Below are 22614 nucleotides of genomic sequence, written 5' to 3'. Positions count from 1 at the left end.
GTACCTAAAGAGAGTCTTTGAGATATCAGCTTTGGGCGTCAGAGCGGCTGTCTGTAGCTCCCTTATGCAAAGAAACATAGGAACATAGAAATGATGGCAGAAGAAGACCAAACGGTCCATCCAGTCTGTCCAGCAAGGTTCGCACTTTTTTTCTCTCATACTTATCTGTTTCTCTTGGCTCTTATTAACCTTTTGGTTCTATTTCCCTTCCATCCCCCACCATTAATGTAGAGAGCAGTGTTGGAACTGCATCTAAGTGAAATATCTAGCTTAATTAGTTAGGGGTAGTAACCGCCGCAATAAGCAAGCTACACCCATGCTTATTTGTTTACCCAGACTATGTTATTCAGTCCTTGTTGGTTGTTGTCTATATATAGATCCACTTTTCTTCATTCCCCCTGCCATTGAAGCAGAGAGCTATGCTGGATATGCATTGAAAGTGAAGTATCAGGCTTATTTGGTTTGGGGTAGTAACCGCCGTAACAAGCAAGCTACTGCCCGCTTTTTTGTGAATGCAAACCCTTTTTTCCACATTTCCTCTTGCCGTTGAAGCTTAGAGCAATGTTGGAGTCACATTAACCGTGTGTGTGATTATTGAATAAGGGTATTATCTCCAGGTAGTAGCTGTCATTCCCGCGAGCCACCCACTTTTCATTCACTTCCTCTAGACTTTATGGATCCACAGTGTTTATCCCACGCCCCTTTGAAGTCCTTCACAGTTCTGGTCTTCACCACTTCCTCCAGAAGGGCATTCCAGGCATCCACCCCCTCTCAGTGAAGAAATACTTCCTGACATTTGTTCTGAATCTTCCTCCCTGGTCTCCGTACTCAAGAGCTACCTCCAGAGGAGGCGCAGCAGGCGGAACGCTTGAAAGCTGTAATAGCTTATGGAGCGGATGACCTATTCCTGGTGCTGGCCAGATCTATGGTTTCCGCAGTCTCGGTTAGACTCCTGCTCTGGCTACGTAACTGGTCGTCGAATCCTTCTGCCAAGTCTCAGCTGGGCTCCCTACCTTTCAAAGGAAAGTTGTTGTTTGGAGATGAGCTGGACCAACTCATCAAGTCCCTTGGTAAGAATAAGGTCCATAAATTGCCCGAAGAGCGTCCTCGGAACTCCAGGTCTTTCATCTCTACCAGTACCCATTTCCGGGGTCAGCGTCATTTGACAGTCAAGACCAGTTTCACAAAGGCCGCCCTCCTCCTGGTCGCAGTCCTGGTCTCATTCCTTTCATGGCCGAAGACCAACTAGGGATAACCCCTCCCCAAGGGGCATCCTCCAAGTCCTCCAAATGAAGTATTGCCGGCCCACTCTTCGACCCCCATGATAGGGGGGACGGCTTTCCCTCTACTGCGAAGAGTGGGTCAAAATTACCTCAGACCAATGGGTCCTGGATATTCTACAGCACGGCTATGCTTTAGACTTTGCTCGACCCCTAAGAGACAGGTTTGTCTTCTCCTCTTGCAGACCAGTGAAGAAGCAATGCATAGTGCAGCAGACACTCGACCATCTCCTGGACCTACGGGCCATACTCCCGGTGCTCTTGGCGGAACAAGGGTTAGGCCATTATTCCATCTACTTCGTGGTTCCCAAGAAGGAAGGCTCCTTTCATCCAATCCTCGATCTCAAGATGGTCAACAGGGTCCTCAAAATTCCACATTTCAGGATGGAAACCTTACGCTCCGTGATAGCGGTGGTACACCAAGGGGAGTTTCTAGCTTCCTTGGACTTGACGGAGGCCTATCTTCACATCCCCATACTGCAACATCAGCGCTTCCTTCACTTCAAGATCATCGGTCAGCATTTTCAATTTCAGGCCCTGCCCTTCGATCTGGCGACTGCACCGTGCACATTCACCAAGGTGATGGTTGTCGTAGCAGCGGCACTACGGAAGGAGGGGATCCTAGTGCACCCCTACCTGGACAACTGGCTCATCTGAGCGAAGTCCCAGGATCTGTGACAGCGAGTGGTCGACATGGTTCTGCATCTTCTCCAATCTCTTGGATGGGTAGTCAACCTTGCCAAGAGCGGTCTTACTCCCTCACAGATGCTCGACTTTCTAGGAGCACACTTCAATACCAGGCTGGGCAAAGTCTTCCTTCGTCAGGACCAGGCGCAATCCCTACTCGCTCAGGTACAGCGCTTCAGTTGCCTTCTGCTCCCCACGGCATGGGACTACCTCCAGGTACTGGGCTCTATGGCTTCAACTATAGATTTAGTTCCTTGGGTCTTCACAAGGCTGCATGAAGCACAGGTGGATATTTTTTCTCTCTCATTTCTTCCCCATTTTATGGAGCTAAGCCTTCTCCTGAATGTCCACTCTCTGCCTGCTGCACAGGTCAACCAGCTGTTCTTCACGGCTCAAGCACCAGCCTCAGACAGAAGATCTGAAACTGGCTCTTGTACAGCTATGGAATGGTTCTGGGCATAGGTCAGTAGTACTAAGGAATGGTACACATGCCAAGATTTTGGTAATGTACTTACAGATGTGTCGTAGTGGCCAGGAGGGGCCACAAATGTAACTGTGCCCCTGTTCCTTGGTGGCAGCATGATTTTGTGTCGGATAAGTGAGTTCTCAAGCACTACGCCATAAATATCTCCTCCGGTGATGTGACTGCCAACCTGGAAATGGCAAAAAAAAAAAAAAAAAAAAAGCAAAAAATACAGCTTTTTTACAATGTTTTCACATCATGTGGAACCAAATACTATTCTTATTAATTATGTTTAACTTGCTATGTAACAATCCTTCCATCTTCTACAATATTTCAAGGATAAACCAAATTTGTTTCAAAGTCCCTCTTCTACTGAGTTTCAAATCCATGTCTGAGAGTGAGGAGGTTAAGTGATTTAAAGCAGTGGTCCCCAACCCTGTCCTGGGGGCCCACCAGCCAGTCAGGTTTTCAGGATATCCACAATGAATATGCATGAGAGAAAATTTGCATGCACTGCCTCCATAAGATGCAAATTTTCTCTCATGCATATTCATTGAGGATATCTTGAAAACCCGACTGGCTGGTGGGCCCCCAGGACAGGGTTGGGGACCACTGATTTAAAGGATGCCCTCAAAGTTGCAGAGCTAGGATTTGAACTTGGGTTTTTAGTTAACACTATGCTTCTGACTAGTCAATAATTCCACTCAAAAAAGCAGCTCATAATAGCACCACCAACCTTAGTGTTGGTTGTCAACAACCTGTTAGTCTTATGAACATTTTAAACTTTCCTGTCCAGTAATGCACTCAACTTGGGCAGTTGAATGATGTCAGTCTACAAGGGGTATTAAGCACATTAAGCTTAATATATTTTAGTGAATTCTCAATATATTTCTGCTTTGGCAAGTCAAATTTCAGTGCTAGAACTAGAAAGTCTAGTAAACATTTTTTTTTTTTTGCCAGGCAGTTTCTTCTTTCTTCTTTGTGTTTCCAGCTCAGTCAGAACCAGGGCTGAGAACTGGCATCATGAACCTTCATTAGCAACTACCTGGTAGTTCCCCCTTATTTTTTATAACCCCCACCCCCTACCACCTTGCTCAGCCATTGCAGTGACCATCTTTGGCCAGGGACACAGACTATGACTCCCTCCAGAGCCTAGGACCCAAGTACCTTAAGTCCAGCAAGTAAGTGACACCACTGAGCCATGAGACCCCCTTCCCTGCCAGGGGCTGTGAACCACTGCCTTTATAGCACCTCCAGCCCTGTCCCAACACTACTATTGAACCACAGGGAGGGTTTTACACCAAATAAACCAAAATGTGCTCATTTCTCTAGTAATCTTAACAGGTACCCAACTTTTTTTTTTTTATTATTATCACGCTGTGAATTAATATTTGACTTTTCTTGTCTGGGAAATAAATACAAAGCAATAAACAATTTTCTCAGCTGAGAAATATTTTGTAAGCCTTGGGATGGAATTTGTTGCATTTGTCTGATTCTCCCCTTTTTGGATATAACTGCCCACATACCTCAAATAAGGAGATGGAGCAGGAACATATATAATAAGTCCAGCAATCTCTTTACAAAGTCTAGTCTTCACTCTTGGAAGCACATCAGATCCTTATTCCTGTATTATCCCTATAGAAGTCTTAAAGCGGGTTTCTCTATCTTTACTTTCAGACTGTGCTGCAATAGCAGTACCTCTAGTTCTCGTGTCTGCCCTGGATCTTCCTTCACAGCCACACAACCAGACAGTAAACTCTAAATAATACTCTTTATCCTCAATCCTATCTGCCAGACCCTCTTTTGCTTTTGGATGGTTTAGAGCATACAACGAACCCGAAGATTCTTAGAAGGAGTGAACTCCCATTTGATGTCTTTGCTCAGAGCAGACACGTTGATTCCTCTGGGGATGTAGATGCTCTGGGTTGAATCACTGATATCCTTCAGAGGTCGCTGGATGCCGTCAAAAATGGAGCCCATTATGCCGGGTCCTAGCTCCACGGAGAGAGGTTTACCAGTGCGGAGCACAGGATCACCAACCGATACACCAGCTGCAAAGTGACACTAAGGACTGGAAACAAACTCTGTGACAGGGAGAAGCAGTTCTGAACATGTGGTACACCCATGCTTCAATCCTAGTCCTCAAGGATTCCCTAAAGCATTCTGGATGTCAGGATATTCACAACAAATACATGCACATATATCTGAGGCATATATCATCTAACAGTCAGTCAATATAATATTTTGCTTACTTGGAAAACCAGCTCTTTTGACAGGCCTCAAGGTAGGGGAAGGTGGTTAATAACCACTGGAGGTATATGCAAAATGGAAGGTCATTTCTACTCATCACGGGGTAATGTCTTAGATGTCAGCTGATCTCTGGAGAAGTACTGCTCTGCTCTTGTAAGAATCAAAGAAATGGCCTACTAGCAGAGGTGGTGGAGGCCAGGACTCTTACAGATTTTGGACATGCTTGGGAGAGATGGGGAGGGCAGTGGTGAGAGGTGGGAAAATGGTGAGGGATTGCATATGGGAATTTGCATGCTCATCTGCCCACCCAGAATAGTGAAAAAAAAACAAACAAACAAAAATATACACACCAGAGGAACAATCTTAAGTGGGCAGACTGGATTGGTCATTTATCGTTTTATTGTAGCACTTTGGAATATAGAACTCCAGCAGCTGGGTGATGACCTTTCTCCCAGCATCATTAGTACAGAAGGCAATAAATCTTCCCAGTACTTTAGCCTTAGTGTTTATGAAGTGGGAGATATTTATTCTCAGGTTAAGCTGCAACTAGTTTGCAGTAATTACTGCTGTAAAACAGATGTTAATTTATAATGAAAAACTTTAATTCTCTGCAATTAAAATTACATTTAACATGCTTCTTCATCCCTCCCTCTCCTATAGAGCATCCTTTTTCCCTTAAAGGGGAGGACATATAGGAGATCAGAGAGAGGACTGAAAACAGTCAATATGCTTTCAATTTTCAAAGTTTATGTTTTGAAAGGTCTTGGAGCGCTCTGGGAAAAATCAGTCCATATTTCACTGGAACCAATTCTACTCCCCGTAGGCTTTCACTTGCCAAACGTAACCCCACTAGGCAATGCCAATGTTTTCCACACTATGAACCTTGGCATCTTAATTCTGTACCTGAGAGAGCTCTGCCAATGACAAAGCAAGTTTGCCTACCATAAACAGTGTTTCCCATAGGTAGTAGGATGAATTAGCCATTACATGTGGAGAGTCCCAAGCTGAGGGCTACAATGCAGTGATTACTAAGTAAGCAACCCAGACCCAACTGTATAGACTACTACGAGAACATGTCAGACAAAACTGACTGTCCAAACTTACTGTCAAACTCTTTGATATTTAGTTTTTAGATTTGTATTCCACCTTTCAGGCACTTTAAAGTGGATTACAAGCAGATACTGTAGGTATTTCCCTGTTCCTAGAGGGCTCACAATCTAAGTTTTGTACCTGAGACAATGGAGGGTGAAGCGACTTGCCCAAGGTCACAAGGAGTGTCAGTGGGAAACCTGGCCTCCCTGGTTCGTAGCTTAATGCTCTAACCACTAGGCTACTCCTTCACTATATTGTCCAGACAGGAATGGAACGTAAAGTGTAAACTGATGACCAGGTGGCAGCTTTGCAGATTTTGAGAGAGGCATTTCTTGAAGATGAGCAACAGAAGAATCCACAACTCTTACTTGATGAACTTTAACAGTCTTTGATCTGTAAACTTGCTAAGGTATAGCAGTGTTGAATGCAATCCACTATTCAGTTAGACAAATATATGTTTGGCAACTATTATGCTAAGTATGTAAGGGTTGTATGATATGAATAACTGCAAAGCTTGATGGCATGGTTGAGTTTTTTTTGTTATAGTAGGTAAGGCTCTTTTACAAATCAAATTGTAAAGAGTTTTTTCTCCTTCATGTGCATGTTGTTTTGGAAAGGACCCAAAAAGCAAATCGGAAGCCGATCCAGTTGGCTGTGATACAGTAAAGACAATGAGAATCGGACGATCAGAAGAAGCCCTTTATTTCAATAAAGGGCTTCTTCTGATCGTCCGATTCTCATTGTCTTTACTGTTGTTTTGGAAAGACAGTAGGTAATACGATGGATTAATTGATGTGCAAAGCCAAGACAAACTTTTTGAAGAAACTTCTGGCAAGTTGTGGAACTGCATGTATTTTGGATAGTGTACAAGAGCTTAGCATTCTCACAATCTTCTAGCTAAGGAAACGGCGACATAGAACAATACTTTCTATGTCAAGAATGTTAGAGAAATAATATCTAAGAGCTCAAAAGGTGGCATCATAAGTTGAGAACGGACCACATTAAAGTCCCTTGGAATTGGAGGTTCTTGTACCAGAGGTTTAACATGTACTATTTCATAAATCTTGATTCCAGTGGATAGTTTAGGATAGGTTTAGCATATTCTAGAATATGGTAAGCTTATTTTGTTGGCTCCACTTGTTATATCTATTTGAAAGTGCAGGGTTTTTTAGGTTTATTGCTTCCTAGCTGAAACCATGACTTTGATTGCTTTAGACAGAGAAAGATCCGTGATTACTGAACATTCACCTCTAAGTCATTAGACTGAGGGATGGAAGGTTTAGATAAAGCATTCTTTTGTCCTAGTTAATTTACATAGGGTCTGTCCCAGATGTATTTGGGGGGATTGCTGGACAGCAGTACTAGACATGCAAACCACGTCTGGCTAGGCTGCACTGGAGCTATCAGGATAAAGTAAGAGTGATCTTGCAGTAGCTTCTGCACTGTTCTGGTGATCAATGGTATCAGTGGAAAAGCATAAGAGAGGCTTGTTCCCCAAGTTCTCTGTTCTGCTCCAAACATGAATAGGTTGACTGACAGTAGACTCCAAAGGCTGAATAGTTTGTCAGCTGTTGATTGTTGAAAGCCCACACATGTGAGTGGAATACTCTGCTGAGTTGATCTGCCAACATGTTGGAAATTCCTGGAAAATAGCTCAATTCCTGGTGGCCCAGTTCCACATTTTCAGCACTTCCTGGCAGAGAGACCATGATCCTGTGTCCCCCTGCTTGTTGACATAAAACACAGCTACTTGGACGTTGATGTGAATCCCCCAAAGAATATGCATAAATGTTGACAGTGTATCTGATCACGCTTGGTTCCAGGAGATTAATCTGAACGTGACTCTTTGCAAGAACAAATGTCCTGGGTTTGGAAGGATCCGACCCCTTTGTGGAGGCATCTGTTGCTAAGGTTAATCAATAGGGGAGTCAATGAAGCTGAACTTTGTCCCAAAGCACACGGAGGTTCAACCACCACTTCAACACCCAGTTCATACCTTTGGAAATCTGCCCTAGATTGAGAACGTAGACCCCATTGTAGATAATGGTTATGAAGGCAAGTTAGTGAAACAACACGGATGACTGCCACCCTGACCTAACAAAACAAGGATCATTCTGGTTGAGGAGCACTCAGAGATCAGTAGATCGTGAATGACAGATGTCAGACAGTTCGCTTGTTCTGATGGCAGAAATGCTTTTCTCTTGTAGTAAGCCTATCCATGCCCCACTGAATTTGATTCCCTAGGTTGGACTAGGCTGGAAAGCATCACCCTGGTATAGCAGGAAGTGATCCTGTAGCAAAGACCTGCTCTCCAGGTGATGTGTTGTCCTCTCGTACTCAGGACGAATCTCCCAGGGCTACTGCCCAGAAGGGAAGGGTTAGGTCAGCTGTCATAGTTGGTGATTCAATTATTAGAAATGTAGATAGCTGGGTGGCTGGTGGATGTGAGGACCACCCGGTAACTTACCTGCCTAGTGCGAAGGTGGCGGACCTCACGCTTAGTCTAAGAACATAAGAAATTGCCATACTGGGCCAGCACAAGCAGATTTGTTTAGCAAGATTTCCCTTAGGTAAATCCATGCTGATTGTGTTCCCTTAAACCATGTCTTTCTATATGCTCTGTGATTTTGATCTTTAGAATGGTATTAATCAAGTTGACTTAGGGAATAGCCACTGCTATTACTGGTATCAGTAGCATGAGATCTACTTAGTGTTTGGGCACTTGCCAGATACCTGTAGCCTGAATTGGCCACTGTTGGAAACAGGATGGTGTGCTTGATGTACCCTTGGTCTGACCCAATATGGCAATTTCTTATGTTCTTAGGCTTGACTTCTCAAACGTTGACTAAAAAGCACAACAGTTGCAGAACATGAATTGTTTTTTGTAGGGAAAACCAACACTTCTTCCTGCGAGCTTGTTGTGATCTGTCAGTAGTCCAAGTTTTTATTTATTTATTTATTTAGATTTTTATATTCAGCTTTTCGGCACTTCAAAGTGTACATCAAAGTGGATTACATTCAGGTAAGTAGGGGAAATCTGGAATTCCTTAATGATGGATGTGTGCCACTAGCACTGCGAGGTTTGGTTTAGACTCTCATGGCTGCCGAAAGGCCAAACAGAAGTACCTTGTACTGAAAGTGGAAGAATCCACATTAAAGCAAAAGTAGTGCCAGTGGGAAGGATGGATCAATGGATATATAAGCATTTACATTCTTCTAATTAAGAGCGCACATGCATTCCTCCTTTTGGATGTAGGGAAGAAAATTCATTTTAAATTTTTCTCGGAGCAGATGTCTGTTCAAATATCTCACACTGAGAATGGGCCTCAACCCTCCTGATTTCTTGAGAATTAGGAAATAGTGGAAGTAGAAGACTTGCCCATACTGGGTCGGAGGAACTGGCTCTATTGCTCATTACTGAAGTGATTGTACTTCTAGGAAAAGCTGTGTCAAGTGAGATGGATATGGATTGAGAGTCAAGCAATGAGGAAGCAACAGTAGTCAGAAGAAACGCAAACGGTATCCAGACTGTACGATCCTACAAGCTAAAGGTCCTTAGTGATCTGGTGCCATGCCTCCAAGAATACTTGGATTCTGCCCCCTGTGGGAATGGAGGGGCGAAGTTCATTCAAATGGATTAAAACCTGGGCATGGGTTTAGTCTGGGCCTGCTAAGTGGTTTTAGGATGATAGCATTCATGCTGCTGAGGTCTGCCCAGAAATGACAACTGTGAGAATATGTTCTTTTATTTGAGCTTTACTGAGCATGTGCAGGAGTTGCTTCATGAGCCTCTTCACTCATTTTTTTATTATAGGACAAGCACAGACATGTACTCAGTATCTTCAGATAATTTTTTTCTCTCTAACTCTAAACTTCACATTTTTTCAATTCTTTGCTTTAACTTTTGTTCTTGATAACTATGATGGCACTTTACAGTGCTAAAAAAAAAAAAAAAAAAAAAGGTGCAGACAAAAAAACTGAACTGGAAAGCACTAAAAGCCAGACTCATATGCAGTGCAATAATGAAAAAACAGAAATATCACCATAAAACAAAAATCAAGAAATATAAGATCAATGATAGGAAAAGTAAACCACACTAATAAAAATATTTCAAAATGGATGGTGAATAAAACATAATAATTAATAAGAATAAAAAACATTAAACATTTGCTAAAAATCTAATATTCAAGACACACAGACATATCAAACACCCAACAATTAAAACTAAAAAGGATAAAATTTTTCCCCCTTCATACCTATGAACTTTTGATTTCCAGTCACCCTGAGATTGTAGTGGATTAGTGGTGGGGAGATGGGAGGAACACAAACTTTCTCCCCCTTTTCATATACACTCACAAAGCATTCTATCCTCTCTTCTCAGTACCCTCCCTTCCCCCTCGCTCACCTTCAGTCATTCACTGTCGCCCTTCCACTTACCCCCCTTCGATCCCCTCTGTCAATCACTCATCCTCCCACTCAATCCCCTTCATTCTCATTCACCCCCTTCATTCCCACTCATCTTCTTCCTTTCCATCTTTCATCCCTCCCTCCCATTCACCCTACCACTCAATCCTCTTCCCTTTCCTCATTCTTATCTCCTTCCCTCTGTCATTCACCCCCTCCTTCCCAATCACTTCTCTGTCACTCTCCCACCCCTCCCTCCCACTCCTCTCCCCCACTCTCCCTCCCTCCCACTCCTTTCTGTCTCAGTCATGCCCCCATCTAACTCCTTTTCCTCAGTCACTCTCCCCACTCCCTTCCTTCAATTCCCTCTCAGTCACTTATCCTCTCCTTCTCCCCACTCACTCCTCCTCACCCCACTCACTCCCTTTCTTCCTCTCTCAATCACTTACCCTCTCCTTCCCTCCCCTCTTAGTCACTCACCATCCTCACTACCTTCCCAACCCACTATAAGACTCACCCCCTCCATCCCCAGATCATTATTGGAAGCCCACCGGCAGGTCAGCATTGGATAGAGATCATCATTGTCTTTGTCCTGCCAGTTGGGTGTTGGAAGCCTGTGGACAAAATCAGTTTCGAGTTGAGATAATAGTCATCTTCGACCTGCCAGCTGGGAGCTGGAAGCCTGTCAGCAGGTTAGCTTCGGGCCCATTGCACACAGAGCCTCTTGCTGGCAGGGGTTGGGCACCCCACCAACGTGTAACTCTACCGCGATGCAGGGCCTCTTCTTGCTGGCAGAGGAGGGGAACCCCACCAGTACGTTGCTGCAGGTGCACAATGCAGGTCCTCTTCTTGCTGGTAGGGTGTGGGAACCCCGCCAGTGCATTACTCTATGGCACCGCAAGGCCTTTTCTTGCAGGGTGGTGGTGGGGAACTGCCAGCACATCGCTCCAGGGGCACAGTGCAGGTCCTCTTCTTGCTGGTGGGGATGGAAACCCCGCCAGTGTGTCATTAAATAGTGCCGACGCTGTGACCTGCATGCGCATGACGTCAATCAAGGCCAGACGTTGCATGATTCAGCGGTTGTGAAGGGAGACTCTGGGGCAGACAATTAGTCACAGTGGAAGGCCGCATGTAATGTAAATTTAAAGAAGATATGCGAGCTGGATAAAAGGATGATAGATTTGGCCTGTGGGTCATAGTTTGCCCGCCCTTGCCTTAGACTGCTGCAGGCCAAAAAAAGTCTGTGGTAGATGGGTGTTAAAAAAAAACCCCCCAAAAAAACCCATCGTAGAATGCTATAATGTATTTATCAGATTGCAGATACTGTTTCTAGAAGCCTGCTCCCCAAGCAGAAATGGTTATTTTAAAACATCTTATGTCTTCTTAAAGAAACAGTATTTCCTCAATTCTGACTAGACCTGAGGGAGATATATATTGATCTGCCTAATTCATCCAGTCAATCCTTTTGTTCCATATTCAATACTGCTAATTATATCATGCCCATATATTTCAAAACCTTAGCAGAAAAACGTTTACAAATAATTTTTGAAGATTCAGTATCAATAGGGTCAAAAGTGCACTGGACAGATATTTCTACTTTTGTCTCTGCATTAAAAAAATGCAAGTGCCTATTGGCTACATATTGGCAATGAGCAGAGAACAGTCCCAGGGCCAGGGCAGATGTACTGGGCAGAAAGAGACAGCAGCAAGGCAGCCCAGATCTTAGTGGAACTAAAAAATATTCCAAAATTAAAAATTCAGAGGGGGGAACCAATAAAATAAAGAAAAACATCTTTGTGAGCAATAACACAGTCACAGTTTGTTTAGGATGTGTCTCTAGAAGACAATTAAGTCCAAGGGTACACTTAGCAGTACAACAAAAAGGATACAGGTTTCTTCATACACCTGAATGGTGGCCATGTCTCCCTCTAACCGAATAATCTCTCCAACCAGCTCACAGTGCCCCACTCGCACCAGCTCATACATAGCTGCACCCGCCATGTAGGAAGCAGTGACCACTGCAGAAGACAAAAAAAAAAAAGTAGGAATGAGGTGAGGGAAAGGGAGCCCCGTCAGAAGAGGTATAACCGAGATATGTAAAGACTCCAGTAGGATTGGTGGAGCCCACCAAGTAGCACAAAGAAGGAAGAAGGTGGTGCCCACAACAAGCAGGATGTTAGTTAAAATAAATGAGCTAATTTAAAGGCAAATGTACAAAAAAATGCAATTAATCCAACCCTTTTAAGATTGTATTCAATTAATTCCACTAAACTATGAATTTATATTACATAGTGATATGGAACACAAAATTGGACAATACAACCACAGGGGTTTTTGGTTTTTTTTTTTTAATGGATTTTTTATCTCTAAGGACGTAATAATCAAATTGCCTGAATTGTGACAAACCCTGGAGTAGTTTTCATATCATTATTGTCCTGCAAAATGTAACTGCACAAATTTGTGCCTGCTTTTTGTATGGGTACTTGTTTCAGGCAAACCTACACATGCAGTTTTGCTAAACTACTCATGTTACGTGTCTCCTCTGGGAAATACCTCCAAAGATATGCTGATAAAAGTGCCTATGCTGCTGACATACATAGGATGGGCAATAATCCAAAATATGGTAATGGAGAAATTACTTACCTGATAATTTTGTTTTCCTTAGTGTAGACAGTTGGACTCAGGACCAGTGGGTTTATGCTCCCCTGCCAGCAGATGGTGCAAGCTGACATTACAGTGACCCCAGCCTGCCAGTATTGTTTTCAAAAGCAACTGTGGACGGACTAGCAAAAAACTTGATTAAAAACAGGTAACCAAAACTGTACTCAACCAACTATAAACACTGAACTCATGTAAGAGTCTAGGTACCACAAGTTAGGGACTGGATGAACACTTTCCAGTAATCCCTTGGGACCCAGAGCTCCACAGAAGGACTATGGACACACTCATGCAGCAGCCGAGGGTGGATAGCTGAGTCCATCTGTCTACACTAAGGAAAACGAAATGATCAGTTAAGTAATTTCTAAATGTCCTAGTGTGTAGACAGATGGACTTAGGACCAGTGGAATGTACCAAAGCTACTCCCCAACAGGGTGGGAGGCTGCCCATGGTCCAGTTAATACCGCACGTGCAAAGGCTGCATCCTCCCGGGCCTGCACATCCAGACGATAAAACCTGGAAAAAAACCTGGATATTGATGGGAGACAACAGACTAACCTCCGCCCATGACACTACCTGTGCCCTAGTGGAAAAGGCCCTAACCTGAGCAGGCAACAGCTTTCCAGCATCCATATACATGACTGCGACCACCTCCTTAAATCCAACGAGCTAAGGTAGCCTGCGAAGACGGAGCGCCCTACTTACTCCTGCCATGGAGAACAAACAGGAGATCTGTTTTTCGAAAAGGTTCAGAGACCTCCAGATACTATATGACAAGTCGCTTGACATCCAAGGAGCGCAAGAGGCAATACTTCTCTGTATCCCTGACCTTATCCAGGGATGGCAAGGAGATGGACTGATTCAAATGAAAGTCTGAGACTACCTCGGGCAAGAAAGATGGAACAGTATACAGCAGTAATGCCCCTGGAGTTACCTGAAGGAACAGCTCCTGGCAAGACAAGGCCTGCAGCTCACAAATTTGACGCGCTGAACATAATCGCCACCAGAACACAATCTTCAAGGTCAACAACCATAAGGAAAGGCTATGCAGTGGTCGGAACATAGGGCCCACCAAAAAATCCAGCACCAAGTTAAGACTCCATAATGAAACCGGTAACCTCAAGGGAGGCCCAAGATGCTTCACTCCCTTCAAAAAATGGGCCATATCAGGATGAGACGACAATGACACCATTTATTTATTTATTTTATACTCCGTCAATCTGTAAACAATCTAAACGGTGTACAATAAATAAATACAAAATTCAAAATACATTGCAAGAGTTATTTAAAATTAATTAAAACAAGTGCAAAATAATTAACATAAGTTCATTAAAATATAAAGTAAAGAGAGAAAACAAACTAGGAGTATTGATCTTTAAAATATAGGAGATAGATATTTTAAAAGTTGGTAAAATAGATACAAATTAAATTTAAACTAATATTCTGTTAAAATAGGTCAAATAATAAGAAGGTTTTCAAGGCAATAAATTAAAAACAAGGGAAAAGGGAAAAAGAATTGTTTAAGAAAAGAGCATCTGACTGCAAGGTTGCTGCTCAGTCCGTTGCTTTAAGTTTACATCATCGTGACTGGCTGCTGTATTGTCTTTGACAGAGTTTAGTTTTTGTAACCCTTCTTAAATAGCCAGGTTTTAAGGCCTCTGAAACAGGCAAGAGCCGTAACCTGCACCTTCAAGGAATTAAGGGGCCAATCCTTTATTCAACGCATCCTGCAAAAAATCTGGAATGAAAGGGATCTTAACAGAACGAGGGAGAACCCACCTTTCTCACACCAGGCCTCAAAAAACTCCCCAAACCCACACATAAGCCAAGGAGGTGGAAAATTTACAAGCGCAGAGTAAGGTGGCAATCACCACAGAGGCATAACCATGCTTTAACAGGTGAGCCGCTCAAGGGCCAAGCCATAAAAGACAGAATTGAGTCGGATCCTCGTGAAGAAACGGTCCCTGCTGTAACAAGTCCATGTGCAGTGGAAGATGAAGGGAGGCCTCTACCAGGAGTCATCACAGATCTATATACCACAGACACCTGGGCCAGTCCAACGCCACCAAGAGTACTAGTCCCCTGTGGCCTTCGATCTTGCGAATTATCCTGCCCAGCAAGGGCCATGGCGGAGGAAAGGCATAAAGCAATCTATCTTTCGGCCAGACCTGTACGAAAGCATCCATTCCCACGGACCATGGATCTCTCCTGTGACTGTAGAATTGAGGAACCTTTGCATTTTGAGAAGTCGCCAGCAGGTCTAGGAACAGAAGGTCCAAGCGATCCACAATCAGCTGAAATGCCTCAGCTGACAACACCCACTTTCCTGGATCCAGACTCTCCCTGCTGAGAAAGTCTGCTCTTACGTTGTCTTTTCCTGCAATGTGAGAGGCCCAGATCATTTGCATATGACCTTCTGCCCATTCCATAAGCTTATCTATTTCCTGCGATGTTTCCTGGTTTGATTCCTCCCTGGGGATCGATATAGGCCACTGTCGTTGTGTTGTCCTACATCACACGAATCGCTTGATCCTGTGGCTGAACTGCAAGCATGCCAGCCGTACCGCCCGGGCCTCCAGGCGATTAATGTTCCAGCAGGACACTTTGGCATTCCAATACCCTTGAGCCGTTACCTCCAGACAGTGAGCCCCCCCTATCGAGGAGACTCGCATCTGTCGTGAGCACCAACCTGGTCGGAGAGGAAAAAGCAACTTCCTTTCTCTGATGATCCTCCTGTAACCACTACTGGAGTTGGGAGCCGATTTCCCATCAGCAAGTGGAGCCGAACAGCATAATCCTGAGACTGCGAGTTCCAATGAGATAGCAGAGAGTGCTGAAGAGGACACATATGGGCCCTTGCCCATGGCAGCACTTACAGGGTAGCCACCAAACAAAGCACCTGTAGATAGGACCACACCGTCTGGCGTATGGTGTTCATCAACGGACACACTTGAGACATCAATTTCTGGATCCAAACTTCTGGTATGAAAACTCTGTCCTGTCCCATGTCGAACCAAATCTACAGATACTCTAACGACTGGGATGGCTGAAGATTGCTCTTGGTCAGGTTCACCACCCAACTAAGCTCCTGCAATAAGGAGATCACCTTCTGTGTCACCAGGAGGCTCTCTTCCTGAGACTTGGCTCAAATCAGCTAGTCATCCAAATACAGATGCACTAGGATTCCTTTTCTGCAAGGCCGCCACTACCACCACCATAACCTTGGAAAATGTTCTGGGAGCAGTGGCTAGACCACAAGGCAGCACCCAAAACTGATAATGGCGCCCCAACACCACAAAGCGTAGTAAGCATTGGAGTTCCAATTGGATGGGAATATGAAGGTAAGCCTCTGACAGGTTCAAGGATGTCAGAAATTCCCCCGACTACACCGCCATTATCACAGAGTGTAAGGTCTCCATGCGAAATGAGTCACCTTCAAATAACGGTTGACCCTCTTGAGATCCAGGATGGGACAAAAGGAGCCACAGGAGAGCGGGGCTTTCTTTTCTTGAATTTAGAATTTCAAATTTCTCTTTCCAAAAAGCTTGAAGAAATCCCCACAGGGAGATGCATGTTCACCATCTGCTGGAGATGGAGAATACTGGCAGGCTGGGGTCATTGCAGGGCTATATATTCTGTGACATCAGCTTGCTCCATCTCCATCTGCTGGCAGGGGAGCATAAACTCACTGGTCCTGAGTCCATCTGTCTACACACTAGGAAACATTTTAGCCACGGGGAATGGTTAAAACCATGTACAGAAAATTCTATAACTCAGTGAGTTGGAAATGACCGCTGAAGGTATATACATCATTAAAATCTAGCACCCTACACCCTCAAGTGGAGAATAGAAGTCAGTCATTTTTTCTGGCCCTGTAGTGCTTGCCTTCTGAGGGTGGGCACCCAGCTGCTGCTCATCCCCATGGAGTCCCTCAGGCTCATTGGGTGTAACTGGGAAAGGGGGGCTTAAGGGGCAACTTCCTCAGAGGCTGTGTTAAGGGTCAGGGTGCTGCCAGAGAGGAAAGAAGCTTTTGCTTGGCATGCACCAAAGGGACATCATGCTAAAAAACAAACAATCTAAAAAAAACAACTTACTTTCTCCACTAGAGGGTGTATAGCACTAAATTATTGCACTATGCATGATCGAGAAGCATTTTGACTTTTAATTTTTCAGTTGGTAAAGTTAAAATTCCTCTCTAACAGTGCTAAGTGCTCAAAAGATGGACATGATAGAATCTTTTTGAAATCCACCTCTGCTTGAGTACATATTGGAATGCAGAGTCTGAGTGCTCACATCAGTGTAGAATTTCAAACATGTTCACACATTAGAGAGAATAAAGAAAGTAATTGACCTTGGAGTTTAGCTTGCTCAGGATGAAATAAAATCTCAAGACTTTGTTAAGTTCTTCTTCCCCACCCTCAGCTCTTTGCATCCTAAAAATTACAAGTAATATAACGCAATGTCCCCATCACACCTTCTGCAGGCCTTTGATCAAGTTATCGGCAGCCATCAGGAAACATTTGTACACAGTGAGCTTCTATTGTAATCTTTAAAAAAATGCCCTTAATATACAGGGTGAAGATTAGACAAATTACACAGCACTCTGAAAATCACATTCTACCTCTGCCAGGTCAATGTGAAGTAGGCCAGAGCATGCGTTAATCAGTGTAAAAGTGGCTAATCTCAGTTTATTGGTAAAAGAATTAAAAAAAAATATCCCCAATTTAAAGTTCTAATTTCCACCACTTTCACCTCGGATAGCTGCACCTACCAGGTCCTGACACTCCGTGGACATATCCAAACTTGCTCTCTTTCTCTTCATCACGGATTCTGGGTAGCTTGGAGAAATCCATCTTACCTGTGCAAAAAAAAAAAAAAATTCAAATAAATTTGATGATTACTCCAATGTGGAAAAGCTCAGACACTGATTTACTACAGTATCAGAAGCTTGGAAATTCCATTTTATTTTATGCTGAATGTACTTACAGTACAACCAGACACAAGACAATACCACAGCAATACAACTCTGAGACAAACAAATAGAGCAGGATATTAGTTAATAAGCTAATTCAAACAAGACAATCCAGCCTACTTTGAGAAGTACAGAAGTCTGCAGTATGCATATACACATGGATCCAAAAAAAGAATGCCCCAGAGAGAACCCACATATTCCCTATCCCATTTTCTAAACTTGGTATAGATCAGACACCAAACAGAAAAGTCTTTAGGAGGAAAGGGAGGAGGACTTACACTTACACACATACAGATATGCTGTTTGGGGAGGGGACAATTATAAAAATTGTGACAAAAGTGTTTGCGTGTGTTACAGCTTTCTTTGCATTGGGGTGAACTTATATTAAAGAGATTGACAAAGGACGATGTACACGCAAGTCTTCAGAAATAGGCCACGTGGCAACCTCCAAAATAAGTATGGGTAGGTGATTTACAATGGTTTCTGCAGGTTTCCCAGATCACTGAACTAATTACAATATTATACTCAAGGCTATGCCAATATCACTTACACCAAGAGAGATTATACACTCTTTTTACACCTTTGGTAGCCACAATTGCTATTTTATTGAACTCCTATGGTCAATAATGCCAAGCATATATTATAAACTGATAAAATCAGGATTAAGGAAAAATAATACGCATCTTGAGCGTTTGAAAAACTATTCCAGGATTTATTCCCCCCGCTGCAGCCCTTGCTCTTTTCTTCAAGGCTCCCAATCTGCTGCTCTAGGGAGGAAAGGAGAGGCAAGGGAAAAGTTCCTGGTGGTTTAGTAGCAGGAGTGATGACAGCTACTGTAGCCTAAATCCCTGGCACTCCTTCTGCTCCTGTTCCCTGTGGTCTGGCTCCGCTGCCTTCCTGTATGTTCCCGTCAGTGGGGGGTGGGTGGGGGGACACACGACTGCTCCTCTTTCTGAGACTTGGTTCTGCTCTTCTCTTCTTGTTAAAGGTTGCAGAGGTGGTGTCTGCCAGTTTTGCTGCCTGCTTCCTGCGCCAGCCCCCAGGTTCTTGCTGGCAGTAAAAAACCAATGTGATTTAGGTGAACAGGTAAGTACATTTTTCAGACTGTGCACATCTTTAATCAGGGTTTTACAAAGCAAAAGAGACACAGATAAGAAATGTGCAATGGTGCAATGATAACTAAGAGCTCAATTTAAATAAGGTAATTGCTTTAGTCTTCTGCAAAAGCTATATAATCCTGGTAAAAAAATAAAAAGCGCTTCAATTTCAACGGCAAGTGGAAAAACAAACATTTTGATTTTGTGACCAACGATGGAGCTCCTTCACCTTTCAAAATACACCCAAGGGCAAGATTAAGTATTCACTTATCAAGCTGCTTCACATGTTTTGCAGTTCCTTTTCCCACCACCATTGGTAAATGCATGGTTGTGACACAGTATCATGTTTGGAGATCTGCAATCAGCTGAAGTGTCTCATATGATTCCAGTGACAAATTGGTCTCATTAGAATCACATCACTATGGAGAAGCCTTAAGATGTACTGTCACAGGATTTCAAATAACCTGCTGTTAGAAGTCAGAAATTTCCTCTACCATTAACAGCTCCGGTGGTACTTTGGACGGGACATGCTGACATCCAGCAGTAGCTTTCCAAAAAAGGTACTAGTCTGGTCACCAGCGGCCTCCACCCTTTACTTTTTCCCATTGGGGAAAAGGAAGCAAAGTAAAAAAAAAAAAGGTTCCAGGTTGATGACCTAGCATGACCCTAGCAAAAAAAGCAAAAAAACAAAACAAAACAAAACAGGGGGGGAGGTCATATTTATTTATTTATTTAAGAGCTTTTATATACCTATGTTCATGTACTGGTACATATCACGTCTGTTTACATAAAACCAAAGTTGGAAATTACATCGAACATTATATCAAACAAGAGGGTAAAAATAACAGGTCTAACATCATGAGAACTTATAGATAACGCTGAGAACTTAGAGTTGAAGACAACTTAGGATTAAAAATTTAAAATTATTACAAATAATTTTTGTAATAGTGCAAGTGTTGAATAAGTGGACACATCTGAACCACTTCTATCAATATTTCAGGGGGCTACAAACTCTGGATATTGACTCTATGTCAACAAAATTATGTTTGTCAAGATCCTAAGGATATAAAGGAAATCTGAGAATGCAACATATACCTCTAGGATATTGAGAACCAGTGACCTAAGCCATGAATAAAAAACCCCAATCCCCTGCTGGTAACACTTATGTTTCTGTTATGTTTGCCAGCTCACAGGATGTCCCCAGAAGCCGGCACACTCACCCATGACACCCCCCCCCCCCCCATCGCACACCTCTTCGCAGTGGCAGGAACTCCCCTGCCATGATTCCCTGGGATTCCCCATAGGTGTAAGCACCTACTCTTGAAGGCTCCATGGCAGGAACCTTGGCTATCGGCACTAAGGGATGACATCATGTGGCTGGGTATTTAAATCCCAACTGCGCAACGAACAGACGCCTTAGCAGTGGGTCGCCTACATTTCTGTAGTTTGAGTTGCTGCACCTTCCTGCATTCCAGCCCAGCTTTATCCAACCCTGGCCCTTCTTCCTGTCCTGCCATGTAGGTCCTTCTCCTTGCTCCCCTCATCTGCCCTCTGATTGCCTTCTGGATTTGACCCTAGCCTGGACACAGACTATTCTTGCCTGTTACCTGCCACTGACCCTAGCCTCAACACCAACCTCCTTGCCTGCAGCCTGCCTCTGAACATAGTCTGACTCCGGAGCTACACCCCATTGCTCTCTAAGAGATTCTCACCTAAGACCTGCCAGACCCCAGAACCCGAAGGCTCAACCTAAGGTTGGTATAGGTTAAGCTTCAGACTCGTCTCTTCCCTGCACAGTTCCACCAGCTGTCGGTAAGGACCTATGGGGCTTCCCATGTAGGTAGAGCCAACTGTTCCATAGAAACAAGGGTCCATGAATCTTACAGTTTCATAATGTTTGCTCATGAGAGAGAAATACAAAGTCTTCAAAGGGGCAATTTCCAGAACTCTGCAGGTAGATATGTCTGCCTCTCTGCAGGTAGATATGTCTGCGAATAGTAAACGTACTATTCTTTTAAAAACTGTCTAGGGAAAATGTACTAGCAGAGATTTGCACTTCAGTTTTCTGCAGATGCTTCTTCCAAGAAAAACAGTGCACAGATTTTTGAAAAGCAAAAACTATGCACATTGATGCCTCCCCCGATCCCTACTCTCCGAGCCCTTCAACCTTTTCCTCAGGTATAAATCCCCATGCATTCTTTATTCTGTGCCTGCAAAGTACCCTTGGGGTACCAGCTGTTATGGGATTTTCAAAGGGAAACTCCACGAGAAATTCTTTGAAAATCAATTTACAGGCTTACTGGGGGGATCTGAAAATGAGCCTCTTTATCCCCTTCTGAATCTAGGTAAATCAGGGCACTGCTGTGCCGATTTCTATCAGATCCCCAAGCAGAGGTTCCACTGAGAGCAGGGCTATAGCATGAACAGCAGATTAATGTATCGAGATTGCTTTAATACAAGAGGCCATCATCAAAAAAAGTACAAAAAAAAAAAAAAGACAGACTATAAAACACATTGAGTGCAATTTGCACTAAGCTGTCCAGAAGCAAAATACTCAAAGGGAAATCATCCTTTGCTTTTGAAAACTCGTTAAAGGTACTGACTTGCAGGAATAAAGATAAAGAGCGGTAAAGAGGCAGTGATACACTTTTGACATGTCACACAAGAAGTCATTATTCTTGTCCTAAGATTTTTACTAACAAGTATGCTATAGCATTTTTGCTTTAGTTTTGTGCTTTGCTTTTGCTAGACAGGCAGACGCAGCAGAAGGGGAGAAGTGCTGTATTAGATGAAAAGTTTCTGGTACAGAAGTTATTTCTAGAAATACCAAGTTTGTACTGGGCACTTCAGGCCCATAGATAGCATTTGCATACAAAGCAAGGGTGAATTTCCATACAGCCATTTAGATTTTTTTTTTTAATAGTAAAAAGCCAATCATAGAAATTTAAACAATTGTGTAACCTAGTTTAGGGGTTGGAAATATACGTGTAAATCTTATATAGTATCTTGTTATCAGTAAAATAATTTAAGAGAGAGAGCTTAATACTGTGCGTCTTGCGTGACACTCTGCCTCTCTTCATAAGGTATGCTGCCTTATATTATTTGTAGCATTTAATATAAAAAAAAAAAAGGTTTTCTCCACAGCTGTTGCCTCTAAGCACCTATTTGTTGAACCTCAAGTGTACACGGGTATATTCTTTGCCCTTACTACATAAGCAGATAGGGTTAGGCAGGAGAAGCTATGCACATACAGTACACCTAAAAATTTAATATATATGCATAGCCTTCTCCCCCACAGGAGGTGGTTGAGGACAAAATCGATGACAGAATTCAAAAGAGTGCGGGATAAACACAGAGGATCCCCAATGGCAAGAGGATGAAATGAAACACTGGGGGAACTTGTGGTCATTTATTCCGTTACTATGACCTAAACATGCTAAACAGAACATCTACTGGAAGTGTAGGTCAATTCTGAGCTAGTTGGCTCTAACCACATAACACCCAAAGTTACACATATTAACCTAACACTTTTCAAAACTGCCCTCTTTAGCACAGTAAATGACGGCATATAAAGATCAAAATGGTCCATCTAATCTTCCCAGTAAAAGGTTAGGGCTGTAACTGCCACTCTGTGCAGGTGACCCATGCAGAAAAGTTACAAGGCTACAAAGGCTCTTCATTTCCATCCTCTAGCCACCAGGGATCCTCTGT

At 43.3% G+C, this 22614-nt stretch overlaps 1 protein-coding gene across 5 annotated transcripts in view; it reads right to left on the bottom strand.

The window, feature by feature from the left end:
• ATP6V1A (ATPase H+ transporting V1 subunit A) overlaps window positions 1–22614 on the bottom strand; it is a 132033-nt gene that overhangs the window by 66044 nt on the left and 43375 nt on the right. For all 5 annotated transcript variants that reach the window (XM_029579341.1, XM_029579342.1, XM_029579344.1 and 2 more), the window contains 4 exons: window positions 17606–17692; window positions 12066–12194; window positions 4267–4481; window positions 2483–2620 (listed from right to left, as the gene is read on the bottom strand). In XM_029579341.1, the coding sequence (XP_029435201.1) occupies window positions 2483–2620; window positions 4267–4481; window positions 12066–12194; window positions 17606–17687 (564 nt within the window). In that variant the 5' untranslated portion in view covers window positions 17688–17692. The remainder of the gene's footprint in view (window positions 1–2482; window positions 2621–4266; window positions 4482–12065; window positions 12195–17605; window positions 17693–22614) is intronic.

The sequence above is a fragment of the Rhinatrema bivittatum genome, chromosome 15 (assembly GCF_901001135.1).
Source record: "Rhinatrema bivittatum chromosome 15, aRhiBiv1.1, whole genome shotgun sequence".
Taxonomy (NCBI): domain Eukaryota; kingdom Metazoa; phylum Chordata; class Amphibia; order Gymnophiona; family Rhinatrematidae; genus Rhinatrema; species Rhinatrema bivittatum.
Note: the sequence above shows the minus strand (reverse complement) of the source record. Positions and strands in the feature narration are given on the sequence as shown.